At 43.1% G+C, this 22,229-nt stretch overlaps 1 protein-coding gene across 5 annotated transcripts in view; it reads right to left on the reverse strand.

The window, feature by feature from the left end:
* Nucleotides 1–576: 576 nt before the first annotated feature.
* The window catches only part of LOC135916121 (membrane-associated guanylate kinase, WW and PDZ domain-containing protein 1-like), a 63,114-nt gene continuing 41,461 nt past the window's right edge, over nt 577–22,229 (reverse strand). For 4 of the 5 annotated variants that reach the window (XM_065449364.1, XM_065449368.1, XM_065449366.1 and 1 more), the window contains 5 exons: nt 18,440–18,474; nt 11,825–12,046; nt 10,613–10,754; nt 8,800–9,020; nt 577–5,958 (listed from right to left, as the gene is read on the reverse strand). In XM_065449364.1, coding sequence (XP_065305436.1) covers nt 8,878–9,020; nt 10,613–10,754; nt 11,825–12,046; nt 18,440–18,474 — 542 coding nt within the window. In that variant the 3' untranslated portion in view covers nt 577–5,958; nt 8,800–8,877. Of the gene's footprint in view, nt 5,959–8,799; nt 9,021–10,612; nt 10,755–11,824; nt 12,047–16,427; nt 16,529–18,439; nt 18,475–22,229 lie in introns of those variants that run through there. The other variant, XM_065449367.1, reaches the window with a different exon arrangement.

The following is a 22,229-nucleotide window of genomic DNA, read 5'->3' on the forward strand; positions in this document are numbered from 1 at the left end:
CAGCCTAACACCATAGCCACTGAGCAACCACGGCTAATGAAAAAAAAAAAAAAGTAACAGCATATCACTAGGCACACGTAATAGAGTACAGTAGTTTGTTGAGAGACCTAACTGCAATACTGCAGCAGCGCACGTGGGTTTTAAGTAATCCAGACACCGAGATTGTACAAATATAATGTGCCTAGACTTAACTGAGAAATGAAATTTGCAGGCTCCCTAAACAGAGACAAGCTTATTTAGTAATGAGAAAACACTGGGAAGAGGTGATCCCCTCCAGACATTCCTTCAAGAACTCGTTTGTCTGCTTAAAAACTACAATTCCGTTCCAGCAGAACCATTCAGTATGGCCTCCACATGCATAGATCTTTCTCAATGTAGACTGCAACAACTGTTGTCCTTTACATTATTTGAATGGAAAGAATATTCGACAACTTTGAATCATGAATTCTCAAATCGAACAACAAAAGACTATTGTCAGATTAACGTTCAACATTTTGAACGTTGGCACACACCTAGTTATAAAAGCATAATAAGCCTAGAAATGGCTGTAAATAGAAAGCGAACAATGACGCAAGGTCTCTGCAGATAAAATTTATTTCCAGACTTGTCATAGATGGCACACTGTCAAACGGAGAAGAGCCGCACCAACCGAAAAAAAAAAGTCTGCGGCCAATCTCTCTAACCCTTCTCGTGCGCCAAAAAATGCTCACTGCACAAAAACACCAATCTCCTTTTCATTTTACACTTCTAATAGTTCTTTTCTTGCCTACAATAGACGGCGATAATAACACTTTTTGTATTTACTAGCTAAATTTACACAGTTCTCTCTCAGACACACTAAAGGCTTGTACAAAAAGGTACACGAGAACAAGAGAAAGAGAGAGAGAGGTGCGAAAAATCCCAAAGAACAAATACCAGTTCGGGATCCTTGTAGCACCGATAATACAGCGATAAAACTTGGCAAAAAGAGAAAAAAAAATGCGTGTAGATTCTTCAGGAACAACAAGATCAGGTGGGGGGAAAAATATATGCTTGAGAACATTCACCCGAAAGCTTGCTTTATATTTTAATCCTTTCTTGGCTGCTTTCCTTATATTACATCTAGGACAAACAAGCTGCTAATTTTGGCAGAAACATGGTTTCTGTGCAGGAATGCACAGGAGGCACTTGTCAAAAACATTTTTCTATCTCAGTCACTACTGCGCTTTTCAAGCAGAAAGCAGTAGCTAATGCCATGCTACTCTAACCAGCAATGGAAGATTCTGTAAACCTTAGGGAGGGGGTGAGGGAGGGGGTGGGGGAGGTGCTTGTATTATGTAAAGATCTGGTTTCATTCAAAGCTCCCAAGCTCTTCTGGCAGTAAAGCCACGAATACTGCACCCCTTCAGTTACCATCTCCTTCGTTAATATAATGCTCAAAGCCAACGGCACAGGTTCATTTTGGCATCCACACCACACCATAAGCTTTAAGATCACCGCACAATAACACCTATAACATTGTGCTCGTGCTACACGAATGGAAAATTAAAATTTCAGTCAAAGAGACTTGAGAAAATGGCATACAGAAAAAAAATATAATTAATAAAAGGGTAAATGATTTAATGGCTTACTGCCTAAACTGGAGCAGTACTTTCAACTGATCCCTTTCCTTCCGACGTGCCGCTTTTTAGGAGACGGGGCGAGGAATGGTTGTAGGGTGCAGCGGGGAATCCCCTGCCAAGGATCTCGTAGTTGGCTCTCTCACTTGAACGATCTTTCCTTGAACCTTATAGCTGCCTGTCTGAAGACAAACACTTGAAACATCTTTCTTAGAGAGGTAATGCAACAAAGTGGTGTTCTGCTGTCCGTGATACGCTGTCTGTTCAAATGTGAACAGAATGTTCATTTTTAAGGAATTTAGTAGCGGTACGTTATATCCTCACATAAAAGTGAAAGAATCGCCGAAGTGACCAATTGAGAGCACAGCCCCTATACCAAAGCTGCAAGGGAAGATGATTGTTTGAGCACTGCTTAATTGAAAACCTTAAAAGCTGCTCCGTTAAGACTTGTCAAAGGTTGGAATGTGCTTGTTGCATTTTGTATGTTTTACTTGCACACATCCTATATATATCTTATCTTACCCTTCAGATTAGTTTTTACACCATAACAGAGACCACTTTTTTTAAATGTATGAGAGCAAAAGTATCTTTTAATACAACAATAGAAGATGGGACAGATCACACCTATATCTACTCGGCCCAGAGCCAATGTAAAATGTCACATATATGTACATGGGCCTTGCCTCATCTGCTCAACACATTTAATTAATGCAAAAAGATGTGAACAGTGGCAATGGTGAACAATTTATAAGCAATATCTGCTTTTTCTGGAGAAGGGGACATTGCACTAGCGCGTAAAGACGGACAGGAACATGAACATGACGGTGTGTCTTTTTTCATGTTTCTTCATGTCCTTTTTTGGAAAAGCAATGAAGAAAGAAATAATGACAAGATTGGAATGGTTCATAGAGCAACCCTGACAAGTTTTCACAAGCACGATCTCAAGAAGAGTGCTGTTTAACTGAATGAGATTTGATTGATGAATTCACACGCTACCACTTGATGTGAGAAGCTAAAATAAAGATTGTGCGAAGTAAAGCGGGTGTGAAAATAATGGCAAGTTCTTATAAATAAGCAAGGAAAATTTCTAAACAAGACATGAAAGATGTTTTGTTCCTCTTCCATTATGGTGGATAAATACATGAGAGTTAAAAACAGGTGTGTGTTAAAATCTGCAATTCCAGTCCAGGTAGACAATAGCTTTGTCGATTTTACATGAACAACAGAAACAGTCCTCTGCCTTGTAAAACAACCTCATGTTAAAGGTCAGTGTGGGTGTACTACAGCAAACTAGGCATGGTTAAGCACCATGAGGATATGTAGAAGGTGCAAAGCCAGGGCTACCCGTGCTTTTAAAGAGGCACTAAATATAAATTCTGATAAGCTAAAGCTTGCATTCATACAATTCTAGAGTGCAAAATACATGAGTGGAGTCGTCGTAAGCCGATGCAAGTTTGCGATTTCTGCTCTAATCCATTGTGCTGTAATAGATTTTCCAAGTATGTAATTATGGCCAGTTAATTTTATTATAGAATAAGCAATCTCACATTGAATTAAAAGGTAAGCAAAGGTTAAATATGGCAACTACTATAGGAAACATTCAGTGCACATATTCAGCTAAAATACTACATGAAAATACTGTAGTATTTGTGACATTTCACTGACCTTACCTGTACATAATCTAGAAAAAATCAGAAGTATGTATGGCCATAGCTTTCACTACTCCAAATTTATCTTTGTCCTGAAAATAAAAATAAGTAAAAGGAATCCGTTCAAGTGTGTACGAGGTGCCTACTATGAGCACAAATTCAAATGCAAATAATTCTGAAACTGCTCCATCACGTTGTTCCGTTTCCAGTTTCACTCGCATCTATAACAATGGCTCAATTTGGACTCCCAAAACGCACCCTTGGCACTAACTGATGCTCAGAAACCGGCTGCAGAGTGATTACACGTTGGACTTCCACGTAATGATGTGCAACAGCCATTGTTATCAGCTATTTCGTGTTTCAATTTATGCTGATGGCAAAAACTTGTCAAACTGACGTCGCCATCATGCCATCTAAATCAACTCGAAGGCAATCTCCACATAGTGCAGTGCGTGCAAGCCTCTGTACGCAATCGTGATCAAAGCTGCAACGATCAGAGTGACAAGAACAAACTATGCACAGACTCTACAATTGTGTGCACAGTGCAACAGCCACTTTCGTATGTGCACGACTTAACATTTTCACAGCGAATTGACACACTGACACTTCTGCCATGCAAGGGTTGAACTCTTGCATTACATGCAGGCACAACTGGCGTTTTGCTCCGAATCACGCAATACCTCAATTTCTGTCAAAGACAGATCGGTTCATTTTCTAGGACACATCTTGTACCGATCGCTTAATGTGGTATTGCTCTGTGGAACATTCCGCAAAATCAAGCAAAGCGACAGTGCAGGTAGTGTCAAAACTCATTAACTAGCACATGTTATTTGATTCAATAACTGTTCTTCCTTACCGTCCTTTCACACTAAGCCACTCAATGTGATTCTGAACCAAGCGAATGCTTCTCTTGGAGGGAAAAGTTCGGCAATGAAGCCGAAATGGCAAACGAGGACCCATCAAGAATGCTAACTAACTGTGGAGGCACAAATTGCACCTAAACGAAAACACATCCAGTAGCTACCTGTTGGCTAAAGCACCTTTCTTCTAAAAGCACCTAACGATCGCAAATGCCATTTACAAAAAGTAAGATGAAAGTTAGGCATGTCAATGCCGCAACAATAGAAATAGTTAATGCAAACTTGTGTTCAACTTAATGCTTCGCAACGTCTTCAATGAAGCTAACAACAATTTCAAGCACTCTGCCCACGTTTGCTACCTACAAAACAAGTGCCCAGAATTCCAAGCCGTGAATGTGCAAAGCTTTCTACTCATGCTCTATTCTTATCAGAATCTGTTCGTCGTCTGCTGTTGGCTCGAGTACCACTGGGTCGTTCTTATCATCGGTATTGGGCGGCCACAGTGGCGATGATTAAAGAAAAATAAGATCAAATTAAATGCATTTCTATCGGCCACAATTGGAAACATCAATTGCCATGACTTGACTCCACCCAGCTGCAGCAGCAAGTGAGCCTTCGCTTTCACTATCATGGCCAGAACATTACAAGACTAGCACATGACAGCAAAACAAGGGCTCGTTCTGACAAAACACAAAAATGCCATTATGAAGGATGACGAATTTGATTGAACAGTATGCCACTGTGGCTTTTAGGGGTACTACAGCCATCTTCAGCAGCTTGCCCTGTTCCACCAGCCCTGCACATTAGTACCACCTGTGCCAAGAAGTTGTGAGGTTATAAATACTAAAATGCAATCAATATTACAGCCAAAATGGTAGTGATTACTAAAACACTCCCTAAAGGCAAACCTTGAAAATTAAAAACCGACAGTGCATTTACTAACAGTAGTCTTGGCCAACCCCTTCGGCAATAGGAGTGCGCCAGTACACGGACAGCCCTCCCCAGTCATATCTGATATATTTGTGAATAAGTGTAACAATAGTTTTTTTTTTTTCTTTTGAAGAAAATGCAGAGAGGTCAGGTTGAGCAAGCGAGCTCCAGCCGTAACCGTTACCCTGCAAGAGGAGGAAGGGAGTGTAGTCATTTAAGAGAAAGTTACAAAGGACATTCTTAGTCAACAACAGGTGCGAGTTTGATGCATTAAACTGGTTTATGTACAATCATAGTTACGACAAACGGGTGCAGATGACGGGCGTGCAACAATATAAATGACGAAGAGCCAACGCGGAACAAAGAATGCAAGCACACTTTATAACTTGTGCACTTGCATTCAACTTGCGTTAGGTTACTCGATGCAACAGCATAAAAAAATGGCGGGGAAAGGGAGGAAGCAGAGGCTGCATTTGTTGAATTTCACTCCGAACGTTGGCGATGCTGCTGAGCTCGTGTGTGTGCACCAGATGCTGAACCCACGTGCAGCGTTGAAGCCTGTTGCAGAAGTGCCATGTTCAACATGACTGTGCATGCACATTCAAACTGCAGGGTGGATGTGGTACTCTGTGTGGCTTGGCATACACACACACACACAAACACACACAAACGCACACAATGCAGAGAGTCTAGCCAAAAAAATGGCGCTCTGCTCGGTGCACAATACACAGAAGAAAAACAGTCCTCCTGAGAACACAGCTCAGTCCACTTGTGCTGCCCTTCCAGCTGTCGTCACCTCCCGAGAGCTGCCTATGCTAAAAAATAATCTACACTATTTGAAAGAGTGGACAGCAAATGTGAAGAAAGACATCCAGAAAAAAATTGTCATAGCTTATTGACTCTTTACACAGTGGCAGGCATCTGAAAAAGAAAAAGAAGAAGGAGGAAGGCGTTACATGCAGCTCCAAGTGCAACAACCCATAGAGGCACAAAACTGCGCACTAGTGTTTTGAATGCAGCTAAACCTAGATGTAACAAATGTCAGTATAACGGAATTCCGATATAACGAAGTATTTGACTTTTCATAGCCTCTTGTCCACAGAACGCTATGTATTTAGAACCTCAATATAACGAAGTATGTTTGTATCTGATTTCAATATAACGAAATTTCGCTTCGGCAGCAGAGGAATGCCCAGACAATAAATGGAAACTTCCACGGACACAGATGGTCTAACGATTGAGTTACAAGCCACTGCGCACCTCTCAAATGGCCAGCGGTGCTACAAGAGCGACCCCCAAAGTGAAGCCGCATCATGTTCCATATAAAGTCCGAGTGCAACAAGATCCTATCGGGTCCTGCGCACTTTGTGCTTTAGGTGCAAGTGAAATTGTGCAAGGATGAGAAAGAAAATACTGACTTTATGAGTGCCGCCTCCCATCACGAGCAAAGGGAAAGAGGGGGAAGGGAGGGAGCTCGTGGTAACGCAATCAAGCCCGGCCAGCATGGGGGGGGGGGGGGGGGGGGGTAAGTTGGGGCGTGTTTGGCCCCAAATGGCACGATTTCTGTGTATTCTGTGGTAGCACAATTTCTGGCGCATATCTGGGCTGTGGCTGCACATGGCTGTATGCTCGGCTGAGCACATACGCAGATGCGCAACTAGCCTTAGAGGTAATCGGCCACGTGGGCAAAGAGTCGGTGTGCCTAGACAGCGTGACATCATGTAAGGCGTCTTCCCACACATTTTGTATTGAGGATTGCTTAATATCGAGTTTCGGGGACCCGTTGGAGCGAGAGCTGCCAGCGCTTTTCATGATGGCATCGTCCCAGTGTGACCGACACTATCTGCCACAGGGGCAGAGAGCATGCGACAGTGTGGCTGGCCTTACTTAATTCATACTGAGGATGTGAAAGTATCGTCGACATGGCATGAAACCATATCTTTTGTCACCGACTCCGAAGTTCATCAAAATGAATTGTGTCATTCAAATTTGCTTTTAAAAGCGATAGCGTTAGGGGCCCTATGTAGCAGAAAATCCAGCGTCGGCATCGCGCGTCGCTGTCCAGCATCGGACGTCGTTTCGGCAAAAAGAACTTGAAACCACGCATACCCAGGCCCTCCATATAGCACAAGGAAGCTACTGAACTAATTTAATTTCTCAAGCTAAAATGCGTTGTAAAATCGTTAAGTATGACTTACACACAACTTACACACTGATAGCATCGGACTGTAATTTGACTATATGAGAAAACGTAATTCTGTTACGCAAAAACTCAAAGAAACCCCTTTTCCAGCGTTCCTACCATTCACAGACTGGCCACGGCATCCACCATTTAGGCGTGCCGGCACGCGAATATCTTGGAGGCCACGGAGCGGCGCGCCCAGTTTTTTTTAACACATCAAGATGGCGCTCGCCTCTGCCGCATCACGGCTCACGCAAGAATCCGCATTTCTACCAGAAAGCCTGCCTTTGTGCATAGTGTTCGCTGCCAGCTTTTGTTTCCCGGTAAACGTTACGGTTACATATGCTACAGTTGACGGGAAGCGTGAGAAGCAGTCTGGGATGGTTGAATGCTACTGGCGCTCCACTCTTAGATGCGAAGCTTAAGCATCCCCCAAATTTTTTCCGATTGCCCAATAAGTCCGAAAATTCTGCAGCCCCTTTCCGTGTAATAAAAATTGACCAGTGACTGTGCTTACTTGCATAAAAGGACGAATTTCAACAGAACAAAATTTCGATATAACAAAGCAAATTGCCAATTTTACCAACTTCATTATATCACAGTTTAACTGTATAAGGCTCGTGCATGTTCTACGAACTGCTATACATACGAACATTTTGCATCGTGTGACTCAACAAACATGTCTCCACAATAATAGGATAAACTTCAGTATAATGAACTTCAATATAACTAAATTCTCAATATAATGAAGTACTTAGATTTTTATGACTTCTTGTACATAGAACACTTTGTATCTTGAACTTCAATATGACATAGTTTGTTTATACATGATTTCAATATAATGAAATTTCACTGACACCACGAAGAAATACAGAGACAATAAACTTCGGCGGATGCACATGGTAAACTTGTTGACTGACATGTGGCTGCTTGCGAACCCACCTTTCAAATCATGCGCTACAAAACCGAGAGCGACCACTGAAGCAGAGCAACATCATGTTCTGTAACACGACCGTGCTATAAGAAGGGAAGAGAATTTCATTTCCACTGGTCCATTCAGACAACTTGCTGTGCGGTGGATCACTTCCTTTCACCCTGCATGAATTCAGCCAGAGGTTCTAGATTGTGTTGCAATTTGTCCACTAACTAGCTGTGTGTCATAATTTCTGGTGTGATCCGGCGTGGAGCATTATGTTTTCCTCTGTTAAATTTGAATTTACAGAATCCGAGCACAGTCACAGCATTCGCCCAAGAAGATTTTGCTCCCTCAAAACAAGTGGACTTCACCACAAGCCACTACGCAGAACATTGAAGTGCACAGAGCGTTGTGGTCAGAACAATGTGAAAGGCATTGTCTCGAACTTCAAAAGCCACAGCATAATGTGCTATGTTACCCAACTTGATTGTCTCTGATTCAACTCTGCGGGGGGCGTACACTTTTCAATGCAAATGGTATCTTTCTTTCTTTCTTTCCTTCCTTCAAAACGCAAAGCTGAAAAAGCGTTACGAGGCCAGGCTCAAGCATGGCCCAAGTTCAGCGTGGTGCTAAATGAAGCAAGAATGCCAAATGCGTGGCTCACCCAGGCCAACCGTGGCGGCCCGAGGGCCGCCGTGAACCCTGCACGCATGGGGAGGCAGGCTCCCCTGGTCCCCCTTGATCACGTGTCCATGTTCCAGTTGTACCAGTCCTTCTGCTGGGGAGGCGAGTTCACCTGGCTTGAACTCCGAGGTGAGCTCTGGCTCAGGGGGCCGTTCAGGAGGCCAGACATACCAGGGTGTAGCAGGGATGGTGGGCTCTCCACTAGAAGCACATGACGCGAAACACCAAGCATTGCTATAAAGGCTGACGATAAGTAAGAACACAATTCAGTAAAAGTGACCACGCACTGCATGGGCTGCGTGCAGTCAGACTGCATTTGTACTCTCAACAGTTCTAGACTTCAGGGTCCAACCAGAAACACCACACCGCAGACGAAAGTGACACATTCAGGCTTTTTGCGAGTGAGTTTGACGAATCGAAGCCCCCGTTTGTACAGTTGCTTTGAATCGATCACACGGCTGTCTAAATTACGAGAGAGAGAAGGGAGAAGGATGGTGTTGCTGCCTGATTTGTTTAACAACCGTGCCACACGGGCGGAGAAAATGACTTTAACTAGCTAATGCCCTAAATTTGAATGCCTTTTGTGTGATGACACATGACAAACCTAATGTAATTCATTACCTAATGCATTCGTCAGAACTAAATCGACTGAGAAATGCGTACTTTCAACGCCATAGCTAGCACGGTGCAAAGTTGAAGTTTTTGAAACAGTTTCTGTCATGCAAAAAGTGGTTTATGAATAACTTGCAACTACAACGCTCTTGTCGGGAGTTCTACTTGGTGAACTTCCTCAGGTTGCCACTGGAAGCGGCTTTGACCGGGAAGGTGCCATTTTACTTTCAAGCTTCGGGTTTGACATGCAATGGCTGAAGTTGCTATAATCGGTTGTAACGCGGTAAAATACAGCAGCAAACTCAAGCTAACAGCACCATAGTATGCTCGTTACATTTCACGATTCACAAAGAGTTAAACTTGTGAGCGCAGTTATTTTTGATTTAGCACCTTAATATTGCTTACTTTAGAAGATGCTGCCATCAACATCCATTGTCTCAAATGTAACTAAATTTAGACGTGTGGCAGCTCTGTCCAAAAAATTTCATTAGAGATCTTAAGGCATTCATGGGTGAATGTCATTGTTTGCGCCTGTGTGGAACAGGTGTAAGAGCCTTCAATCTCTCTGAAAGCCCTCGAGGCCCTCAACCCACCATGGCCTCTGCAAAACTGGAAACGCAGGTTCATGCAACATCAGGAGGTTTACGGACCAGAACAGTAATTTGGCCCATTGTGTGGATCCAGCCTTAAACAGAAAATACGGATGGTCAAGGCCTAGTGAAAGAAATGCAGCATGAACGCACTCCAAGACTATCGCCTCTGTGGGAGCAATAGAAACGCATGGCGTGACGTCTCCAAACAAGAGTTCAAATGGCTCTAAGCCGATGTAGCTTCGTCAACACTCGCGTGGCTAATGTAATGTTGTCCTCTCAACACTCTAAGTTCATCTAGTTCAAAGTCAACACAATGACACAAACAATGCAAACATGATGACAAAGAAGGACAATGCCACACTTCTGCCATTGCTTTCCAGTGCTCCTTAAAGTGCATCGGCAGCTGAGAGCTGGCACAATTTTGCGCACATGTCAATCTGCAATTAACTTCCTCCTGCCAACAGCCAAGTTAACAAACAGCAGACCCTTAAGCTTATGGCCAATTGACAGGCCAGTGTTCTGAAACACAGGGTACCATTGCACAGTTTAAGCACTTTGCTTTCCTGCCAAGCACTTTACAGCACTCACCAACAAGTGGCGACGGCACCTTGCGTGTCCGCTTGACCAGGAGCCGTACAGTGTTGCCCCCTTGTCGGATGATGTTGATGGCATCGGCATGCGTCATGTTTTTCGTGTTGATGCCGTTCACTTCCAGGATCTGGTCCCCAACCTGGTCACAGGGAATGGCTGGATTTATTCTCACATCCTTCATCAGCAGCATGTTTTAACTGGAAAGCACTCTATGAATGGGGCTCCCAAACTCACGGGCGCAGAGAACTTCTCCGGCCTTCAAAGGAAAATGCCAGAGAACCACTATCAAACTTCTTAGCAAGGAAACAAAGAACAAGACAGAGGAGAAATCAGATACAAAAGCGCTGAACTCCATGTGCTCGGCTTCTCAATGAGAAGGCAACAAGAAGTTCAGGGCCTGTATTTGCAAAATCCCTCTTACATAAGAGCCATCTATAAGTGGCTGTCACCATGTAAATCATCTTGTTATCACGCCAACGGCTATTACGAGTAGCAGGCATCTGAATGCCACCCTATCAGTAAATGTACGTACATAAAAGAAATTCCACAAATGTGGGCCCTGCACAGCCTATAATAAATAGTGCTTGCAGCAGTAAAAGTAAAACAGTAACACTACACTTAATTTCATACTTGGCAAGCAACATTATGGAAACTAGCAAGCGGTGTGGTCATAATCTTGCTCCGTGCATTTCGCAGTGCACCTGTGTTTGACCTGTGATGCTTTCTGCTGAATAACTACTTCACATGTCACAACTACAGCTTGTGGTTGTAAGGTCATGTCAAATTGCATATTATTTGTGCATCTTTGTGCTGTGCACAGGTTTAGTCATGTGTTGTGTTTTAGTAATGAGCACAAGAGGGGTGCAGTTGCCACTGGTCGCAGAAAGATGCCACTCCACCCGTTTGGTGGTAAATAGATTCAGATCTGCGAAGCATTTCACGTAATAAATATGTCATATTTTAATGTAAAAGCACAAAACAACGCATATCATTGCCCCCTCTATCATACAAGATGCACTATTCTTTAATTGTGAGCATTACAGTAATTACTGTAATTACATTACAGTAATTACAGTAATTGTGAGCGCTAACAGTGATAAAAATCTTTCAATCCTTTGTAGCGTTCCCTGCTAAGTATAAAACGGAGTACATATAGTACTCGGGCCAAAATTCTCCGCAATGTCCCACAGAGTGGCTGGTGGCCCTTACCTGCAGCTTTCCTGAGAGCTGGGCCGGGCCCTGGTCGGCGATCCTCAGCACGAAAAGGGGCATGCTGTGAAACTCCCGGCCCCCCCTGATGCTGAATCCAAAGCCCCGCACCCCCCGCTGCAGCTCCACGCTGTGGTACTCCCCCCCAGCGCCGTCGATGGGAGCCCCGCCGCCGCTGCCCCCAGGGGGCTCTGGACCACGGGTGCCCCCCACCTCCTCGCCCTACGAACACACACGAGCAAAGCGAATGGGACATTGCCTCACCATTCACCAAGTGCTACTTCAGACCAATAACCTCACAACAGTATTCACTAACATGCATTCACTTTCTTCTTTTTTTTTCCCTCCATCACTGAGAAAGAAGCAGGTCATTTAACATAGTCGAAACAAAATAACATTTTGTTATTAATAAAATAACTCTTTGTTCACAATGGTAAGCCAGCTAAGCAGAATACTTTTTTTTAAGATGTCTAAACTAATTGTTTGTGGTATGTTACAATTGACTGATCCACATTAATCCTGATGCTGCTTTCTCGCAAATAAAAGGTTACTGTATTCTTCTCCATTCCTTCTTTCTTTCTTCTGCCTAATTTTCCACAATGCATGCGTACCTCTCATTAAAATGTTTGAACATATGTTTCTGTTATTCCTTTTTGATTGTTTGTCTGTCCTCCGCTGAGTTAAATTTGCTTGCCTGTAGTCAACAAATGCAGTACCAATAGGAAATGCCCTTCACAATTGTGTCGTCCTTCTGTAACTTGCATACCAATACACTTCTCTATCTTAAATGCTGTGTTAAAGGGCTTCAAGTTCCAGCACAGCATACCAGTAGAAGGTTTTCCTCAACATCACCTCGAAGAGGCCAGCCACTTGCTGACCGTGGGCTAATGAGTGAATGCACTTCAATAATGCTGATCGGTGATTTGGTGAGCTATAACTTGGTAAAACAGGTATTCACAGCACCTACTTGAAGACGCTCTAGTGAATGGACATTCACTCAACCAACTCGTTACTGCAAGAGTCGGCAAAAAGCACCACTGAAGGTCAACGAAGGGCTTCAAGTGGATATAATATCAGAAGAGGGGTGCTAACATCTATAACGATGAGTTTCAAATTTCACGAAAGTACACTGGGGCTAGGAAGGGTACTGCCGTGGTCGACCATGAATTACTTTACTGTGACGTCCGGATTTTGACAGTGTCTCCTCCCGTTTATGATAAAGGCACACATTGTATCCTAAGTGAACCAAGGGCTCAACCTAGGAACTTATGTGAGCTTCTTCCGTACTAAAATGGAACGAATTATAGAAAAAAAGCTTAATATCTACGGCATCGCCGTAGATCACCAGTGCTGTGGCTTCAAGAAAGAGACTTCGGGATTTATTTCTTGAGCTAGCAATCAAACATATTTTACAGTGACGGAAAGACAGAAAATACAGAGTTTTTAAATAATATTCTATCAGTGGAAATGAATTTGTTTTCTCTGCAATGTCTCTTTTGGCAAACTTCAGCTACATGAAGTATAATCGGATACACTATTGCATATTGTGTTGCGAAAGTTCGTGCAGCACGTCACAAAAGTAGAAAGGATGCTGCACTCACTGCTGGAGCACACTTTCTTAGTACAATACAGTTTCCCACTACGTTGCAAATATAATGCAATGTTTTGTCAAAAATTGTGCTGTTTGCAAAGTCACAAAGTCATTTGAAACTAGAAGGACGAAGCCCAGACACATCCATGCCCCAACCACCATTGCCACGCTAGCTGAACTGCCGCGCTTGCCGCTTTCATAGACACCAGCGTCAGAGCTCGCTCGAATAAATTTTGTAGAAGACACTATGGTTACAAGCATGCAGTGAGAGTGTAGTGTTGCTGTAAAGACCAGAAACGGCAGCTCCAGTGTAACCTGGCAAACTACGGCCAAGTTAAATTAAATTCTGAGGTTTAACATCCCAAACCTGCGCAGTGGCTTATGAGAGGCTCCGTAGTTTTGAACATCTGGCGTTCTTTTAATGCCACACCCACTGCACAGTAACACAAATATTCTTTCATTCCACCTCCATTTAAGTGGCTGGGATTCGAACCCGCAACCTTGTGCTCGGTAGCAGAATGTTTTAGCCATTAAGCCACAGAGGCTGCCTGTGCACTCTAAGGATGAGAGCAATGACCTTCACAATTTCGAAAGATTCATGTATGAACAAATACAAAACGTTATAGCCAAGCAAACCAAGGTACAGTAAAATCTGGTTAATTCAAATTGCAAGGGCACCGGAAATTTATCAGAGTAAAACGGAGTATGAACTAAGGAGTGCCCCTTAAAATATAGTGTCCAATCAGTGTGGTACCATGGGCAACACCAAAACCATAACTGGGCTCACATTGAAAAAGCCTTTACTTTGCCTATTAGCATGTGACGACATGTGCTGGAAGAAGCCTAGGTTTTGTATGAAGTCCAAGTGGATAAGATTGCGCCTCGTGCACCACTTGCTGAGGGCGCAAGGGAAAACATGCGAGGGTAAGCTGAGAAGGATGGTGGCTTGGTGCATGCCGTCCTTCAGCGTGCCCAGTACTGGAGATAATGTGATCGAGCGTGAGCTAGGAGGGGCGTAGGTGAGCTCGCCCCTCCTAGCTCAGGTAACGTGATCAAACGCGCACTAGGAGGGAGGAGAGCAGGGGAGGTGGGCGTGCGTTAACGTAATCAAGCATGCGCTGGGGGCTCCCTCCTGCTCCTTTTAAGGGGAATTTTGAGTCTTAGAGACCCCCCCAAAAAAAAGAGATTTTTTTTTTTAAATTTGTATTTGGATAGCTTAGGCAGATTGATTATATCCCTGGTGGCTGCAGCTGTCTAGCAATGTAAACATTTAAACATTTTTTTTGTATTATTCAATTAAAATTTAGCTTAGTTACTTTTCTTGCATTTTCACAAAGCACAAATTTTGGGCTTTGAGCAATTTTTCAGGAGTGACGTCTCGGCCATCGGCGCACTTGAAATCAAAATTTTTATTCCCGCACGTAGCCAAGTGCATAATGCACACAGGAACAGATTTTAAAATTATGGTTCTAAGCTTTAGTTGCTTTTTCTTGGTTGAACATGAAACGATGATAGCTACATTTTGAACACAAGAAGTGCCATATAATTGTTAATACTTGTTACACCAAAAAAAAAAAAAGTATTCCCACCATTGTGAACCTTATGCTTCCTAGTATCGAGTTATGTGCATAAAGCAATATACTGATGAGCAGTCCTTCCTCCAGTGCTCCTCGAAACAACAATTTATTTCTAATTAACTTTGGAATTAATTCACCTATTATAAAAATGATTGCATATTTTCGATCACCACAAGAAACTGAACAATATTGTGAGTTTCACTAAATTTGGTAAAGGAGGCTTTAAACAAGGTTTCTAAGATCCCCCTGACAAGAAAGGAGGGCTCGCTTCACCCCTTCGGCTTCCTGCACCTCTTCCCTCATCATAATTACGGTGGCAACATTACACTAGCTAGCAGCACATCGAACCTTTGTCGCTGGCTCAGGTTTGTCCGAAAAGCGGTCTGTGGGAATGCTTCTCGTAATAACCATTCATAATAACCGTTGTACAATTTTTTGCGTTCAAATTCAAATGAGTATTTTTCTCTATTCAAATACACAGGACACTTCCGGGACAAACAGAGCCGTTCTAATTGTTGGTCAATTAAAATTAAGAGATTTCAAATTATCGGGACTTCACTGTAGCAACTCAACACACCTGAAATAAATGTGAAAAAAAACTGTATTTAGATGCTCAGGAAATACAGGCATGTCTCGCCAAAGCTGTGCGATAATTAAAAAAAGAGGGAGGAACAGAGACAGACAGAGAGAAAAGCAGAATTGGCTACGAATAATGCTCAGCAGACCCTTCTCATAATTCACAAGTGCGCTTCCCCACATGGCACATTAGCCCACCGTAACAATGGCACCTGTTACGGTTAAAAAATGAAGACAAAGTGCTAACTGCACAAGCTGAGGCTTGTCTCTCAGAAGTGGTTTCACAGCGAGAGCCATGTTTACATTTACGCTGGTCAGTTACCCTGGTTAGGCCAGCATGACGTTACACTGGGACAACAGAAGGTAAACAAGAACACCACTGTCCTCTCTATGTAATGTTACGCTGCCCAAACCAGTCATTTCGCACCAACCAGCCCCACAAATTATTGTGTTAACCAAATTTTCCATGTCGAAAGGCCAGCAAACTGTGCTTGCACGCACCAACTGCGAAAAATGACTGCACCGCCATCCAGAGGGTTTACAGGAAGGCGGAGACTTGAAAGGCATCAACAGTGATCAACAAGAAATGTCACTGTAGCCAATATTCCGACATGGGGTCTTGTCTTCGTCGCCTTGTCAAAATTATGACTGCAGAGATATCTCTTGGTCGGCCGCTGCTAATACACTGGCATTAGCTTGGCAAGCTGGCTCTCAGGAAAAGCTGGCTTTACAGTTATGAAAAGGGTCCACTTAAGAAAACAACCTTTTACGCAGAGGCAAAAGAGATGAAAATATTTCCAGCAGGTGCTAGCAAAAAAAAAAAGGAAAGCGAAAAGTGAGAGACAGTGTGGCAGCAGACCTTGCCATAGCATGGTCCACACCGGGAAGAGGAGGAGGAAGCGTCTGGTACCAGAAAGGCGTGGCTGCTGCCGGCAAGTTGGGCACAGAGACGCACGAACTCTGCAGAAGTGACAGCAGCAGCAGCAGTGAAGATTACAGGATGAAAGCGTGTCGAGGAAGGCGTCAAAGGCAGGCAAGGAATAAAGAAAAAGCTTGATACACGCAGAAGCCAGTTTCAAACAGAGTACAGGTGGCGACTAATAATATACTGTACCAGACTGGCACACAACACGAAGATGTTGGGAAGAGACACAGACAAAGCGTTGAACTTCCGACAAGTATGTACTTCAAATGTGACACGTTTTACGTTGAACATGTAACTGAAGCTTGCACAAGTTCCATGAGCACCTACTACTACCGGAATTCAGTTGTGACACAAATGGGCTTGCACCTGTCACTGGAGCATGTATCATTAATTTTGACGATCATTACTTTAATGTTAAGTAACCTTCATTAATTTGGACAATCCTTGAGGTTAATGATGAGATTACCCTAAGTTTACATTATCGAGATTCGAATGTATGCAAGCAATCTGTGTGGAGTGCTACAACTCGGCACAGTATTCCTGTCATAGTCTATAACGCTGCTCCTGTGCTGGCTTGTTACATATATTTAAAGGGCTTGAATTGGTTACTTTAAATTTAAGAAAATCTAATTAAAATTATGGGGTTTAACATGCCAAAACCACTTTCTCATTATGAGGCATGCCGTAGTGGAGGCCTCTATAAATTTTGACCACCTGAGGTTCTTTGACATGCACCTAAATCTAAGTACACGGGTGTTTTCGCATTTCACCCCCACCGAAATGCGGCCGCCGTGACCAGTATTCAATCCCGCGACCTCGTGCTCAGCAGCCAAACACCATAGCCACTGAGCAACCATAGCGGGTAATATATATATATATATATATATATATATATATATATATATATATATATATATATATATATATATATATATATATATATATATATACATATAATTGAAAAGTGGGAAAAGAAAAAGATGCTGATAGAAAACACATACTTGCTATCACAATCAACGAAAATTAAAACCTCTATTTTTGTTATACATATATTTTTTAATGTTGGCAAGTGATAACTCACTTTCAATACAGTAGTAACTAGTGGTTAATCATACTGGAAACAGAATTTTACCATTTCTCATAAGTGTCATCGCAGTCTAGCATAGAAAAGTCCTAGAGAACGAGGAAACTGAATCTGGACCAGCCTTAAATCGTAACTTAGGGTCATTCTTACAAAGACTACTACATAGTCTGCTCAAAAACTATCTGGTAACGAAAAATAAGCTCGCATTAGCCACAAATATGCACATTAACCAGTTTTCATGATCCAATTACATAAGTATCTTAAGAATTGCAGCATTTGCAAGTAGTACACAATAACTGCACACCACCAACTCCAATTCCAAAAATTACTACTTGAAGAAAATGAAAAGTACACTTTTCAGCCTTATCACTCTGGAGCACACTACTATTTCCACTAAAGGTGCAGAAAGCTCACATGTTTCAATCGGAACTAAAAAGCTTTCCTTTTAGCTACATCAAGCCAATTTCAACCTTCTGTACCATTCTATTCCACTTTTATTTTGCGATACATTTAATTCATTGCATCTTTATTTTCTTCCCCCTTCTTGAATTTTTGTGTTGATGTTCTTTCAGTTATCGAAATATTGTGCCTTTGGAGTTTTTCACTCCTAACGATTTATTCGCTATCATAGATTGTATTTTAATCATTTGTTACTATAATGTTTAATACAATTTTACAGTTACAAGTTTCGTGTAGTGTCATTGTCGTTTCATTAAAATTATTCTTGTCATGAGGCACAGGCAGTTCCGATTCACTTTCTGACTACAGGACCTTCTTTTGTGTATGTACAACTCTTTCAACTCCTATTTCGGTATCACACGAATAAACTTATTCTGTTTCCGAGTGGCTGAGAGAAACTTACCCTTTGTGAGACAGATGCATTGCTTGAAGTGTCATCTGTGAAACGAAAAAGATTGAAAATATGTAAAACGTCAGAATGACAGAAAGGAGCAGGAAGCACTACACAAATCAGAGCTAATCACAGAAGAAAGCAATTATTTACGCAAATTTTTGCTTACTTTTGGAATGCCATACTTCTCTGCCTTAGTGTATTCCAGTCAACATCCATTTAGTGATAGGTTTCAATGTGTGCCCAGGTTAACAAGGACCAAGGTATGATGGTTAATCACCAACTAGGCCAACTTTCCACATTACAGGACTAAAGAAGTTTAGTGTACAGAAGGGGGCGGGGAGGGGGCTGCGTCCTTTTGATGTACCCAGCCAATCAGTGCTCCAGCAAAGGACGAAATGGACACGTCCACTAGGTGAACACATAAGGAGTACACCCCCCAGACCTCTTCAGTCCACAGTCCTGTTCTTACAGAACAAGAATTGAATTACACATTATCTGCCATTATTAGCCTGAAACATTAAGGGAGGAACAATGTTTTCAATTAACCAGTTATTCCGCATATCCTTCAGCACTGTACTACCAATACTCAAATTAAGAATAAGCAGGGTAAGCGTGCAAGATTCGTTGCAACTTATCTTAATGATTTGAACATAATGCTCAAGGGACTATGTAGTACTCAAGCCCATTATGCTTCAGTGAACGAAATTGAATTTGCTAATAACCCGCCAACAGCTAGTGCCTTGCACCACTGAAGCTCTGTACTTGCTGTTTTAGGTGCGCAAGACACTGCTGACAAGGAATATTTCTTACAGATACAGCATTACGTATTATCTAGAATATTTGCTCTACAGCTCTTAAGGGGAGATGTGGGTCTTAAAACCAACTTTGTTAATTTTAGTGTGAACGGGATGATATTTAACAGTATTGTTCGGCTTTTTCTGCTGATTGCAAATATCTAATTAGATTTTGTATATCTTCATTAGAACAAATGATGCAAAGTTTTTAATACAGAAATTTAATCAATTTCTTACGGGACTTTTCAAAAACTCAACTTTGTCGAGAGGAAAAACAAAGTATATGGCAAGAACGCCAGAGAGTAGCTCTAGCCGGTGATGCTATTTTTATTGTTCTCAGTGCAATTATAATGCAAAAATACCAGATGTAAACATAATTTCAATATCTTTGCTAATTTTCATTTGTATTTAGTGGCAGTTAAAATTTAGCCGGCAACTTTAGAAATAAATAAATAGCATCACCGGCTAGATCGATTCGACACAAATATATTGATACTAAACTTTTTGCTGGTACTTAGAAAGAACATATGAAGATACCCCGTAAGGCAGTGTGCGGTGTTTAAAAAAATGAAGCTGAGAAAAACGAGTTTGAACTTTTAGTTCACTATAACTTTTAATGGACTAACAATATGGCAATATAAATTGCACCACCATGTAGCCCTGTCTTTCAGCAACAAGTTCATGACATATATATGGCCATTTTGCAAAAATAACATTGAGATATTGGTTGCAAAATCATGCATAGTCACTGAAAGCAATGCCAGAAAGCTAGCACCACGAGCTTCACATTCCTATTTTAGTTCCTTGTTGTACAGAAGGCACACAAATGACATCCCTATGCAAATAAGGCTGCGCAGAGTTCATGGCCACAACAAAATATGTCCTTTCCACAAAGTTTATGGCTACAACAAAAAATTTGAATCAAATCCCAGTGGTGGTCGCCATATTTCAATGGAGCTGAAATGCAAAAAAGTTCCTGTGCTTGTGTTGTAGCGCTTCCCAAGTGGTCAAAATTGGTCCAGGATCATATCACGGTTTTGGAACGTAAAATTCCAGAACTCAAATTTAAAAAAAAAATTACGTCTTGCACACTCTCACAATTGTGCATTCAGCAAAAGGTCACACCTATACCTATAAAAGCTCAGGACTGTAGGCAGAGTCTGTTGGTGGCTTGTGCCTCTTTGCAAGCTTGTTTTTCAAAGCATTTCTGTTTGTGTGATCCTTGTTGGACATGTGAAGCCTCCGACGATCCTTTCGCGCATGCCACACGTGGAGCACTCCAGCACAAGCTTGGCACAGAGCCCGTACTCCTTGGCGGGGTCCTTCGAAGCATCAGCGTTTTCTTGGCCCACACGGGACACGGCATAAGTCCAAAAAAGTCTTGCGCCACGGATAAATCCACGACGGCAAGTTCCGTTCCGCTGTCGCTGACGTCCTCTTTCGTGTCAACACCCAGCAGCTCAAACTTTCGCTCCGTTGCAGACTGCGACGCCAGGCGCCTTATCGGCGATCGCTGCGCGCTTGCTTCTTTCTTCGGTCGTGAAGAAAACAGTATCTACACGGTCTGCGCCAACATGCGAGGCGTGGGTGGACGAAGTGTTGATGCTAGACGTACTGGGTTGCAGCTCGGAACTCGATCCGGCAGAATCTTCAGGCAGACCAGCAGCCGGCAACTCCGGGTACACGACAGGCTTATCCGTCTTCTGTCGTGCATTCCACGGCCGCCTTCGCGCCTTGCCGAACGCTTGACGCGTAGTAGTCTTCATACGACGGTGTCCTCCAGCCATTCGGGCACCGAAAAAGACACTTTATCGAACGTTGTCGAGAAGCGAGCTGCCGAACGTTCACAGCGGCGCGATGAAACCACACAAACACGCAGCGCGCACGAGAGCGACCGGCCTGTCGGGAACGCGGGAATCGGCACTCAAACGGCGCCAGACCAATAGGAGCGAGGCGCGCGGGGGGCGTGCGCGCTTTGGCCAATCAGCGGCACGGGCGCATCCTTCAGAAATGACGCGATAGCGTCGGTTCCTCCTCACCTACGCCATATTGAACCGGCGCAAAATACGCACAAAGAAAGCAGCTTCCAAACAAGCTCAAAATGGCGCCCGCCGGCCAACGCGTTCGCAAATGACGACGGCGCGAAGTTCGAACATTTTTGGCGATTTTTTGCTAATTCCGCGGCCACCCTGGCCTGTATAGGTGTTCTTTTTTATTATTTTCCGATTAAATTTAGGTTCTAGATTTCGCGGAGGGATTCTTGAATGTATAAACATAGCGAAAACGCACTTTTTCAAAAATCGACTTTTTTGCGATTTTTTGACATTTCAAGACCCACGTCTCCCCTTAATGGATCTCAACCAGAGAACTATCAGCATTTGCTCCACCTTACCACCACATGCCCAAGATGAATAACCTTAATTATGGCTAGCCAAACTAGTGTCTACAAGAGCAAGAATGTAGAATGTCATCTGCAGTGTTGCAACATCAGCCAACCAATTGCAAGGACCCACGCTATTTATGCAACCCATATGTCCCGTGTCCGCGGTGACTGCTCCCACAGTAACCTTCGTTCGTCCTCCCCACACGACTTTCTTGTCCCTTGATATGTGGATTTCATGCGTGATGCACACACGACGGCGGGAGAGGGCGGCGTAGTTAGGCAGCCATGATGAGAGACAGCGTGGGAGTTCCCACAATTGTGCTGCCTCATGGCATGGATAGTTTGGGTGCAAGAAGAAGGGGTCTCCCCTCCAGCTGTGGGATGGCAGTAAGCACGGAACAACCACGCACTTACTGGCGTGCTTCGTGGGATGATCCCGTGAAAAGGCTTCCCATTCTGGTTTGGAGCATGGCACTGGCACAGACAAACACAGCTGCTTGGACACTCTTCGGGACTTAGACATTGGTGTCAGGCAATGGGGAAACAGTTGTTCGGTATTCTTGCGTGATGAGTCAAACTTACTTGATTCCTTGGTTTGTCTCATTGAGGAACTACCCTGAGT

Source organism: Dermacentor albipictus, chromosome 5 (assembly GCF_038994185.2).
Source record: "Dermacentor albipictus isolate Rhodes 1998 colony chromosome 5, USDA_Dalb.pri_finalv2, whole genome shotgun sequence".
NCBI classification, from domain to species: domain Eukaryota; kingdom Metazoa; phylum Arthropoda; class Arachnida; order Ixodida; family Ixodidae; genus Dermacentor; species Dermacentor albipictus.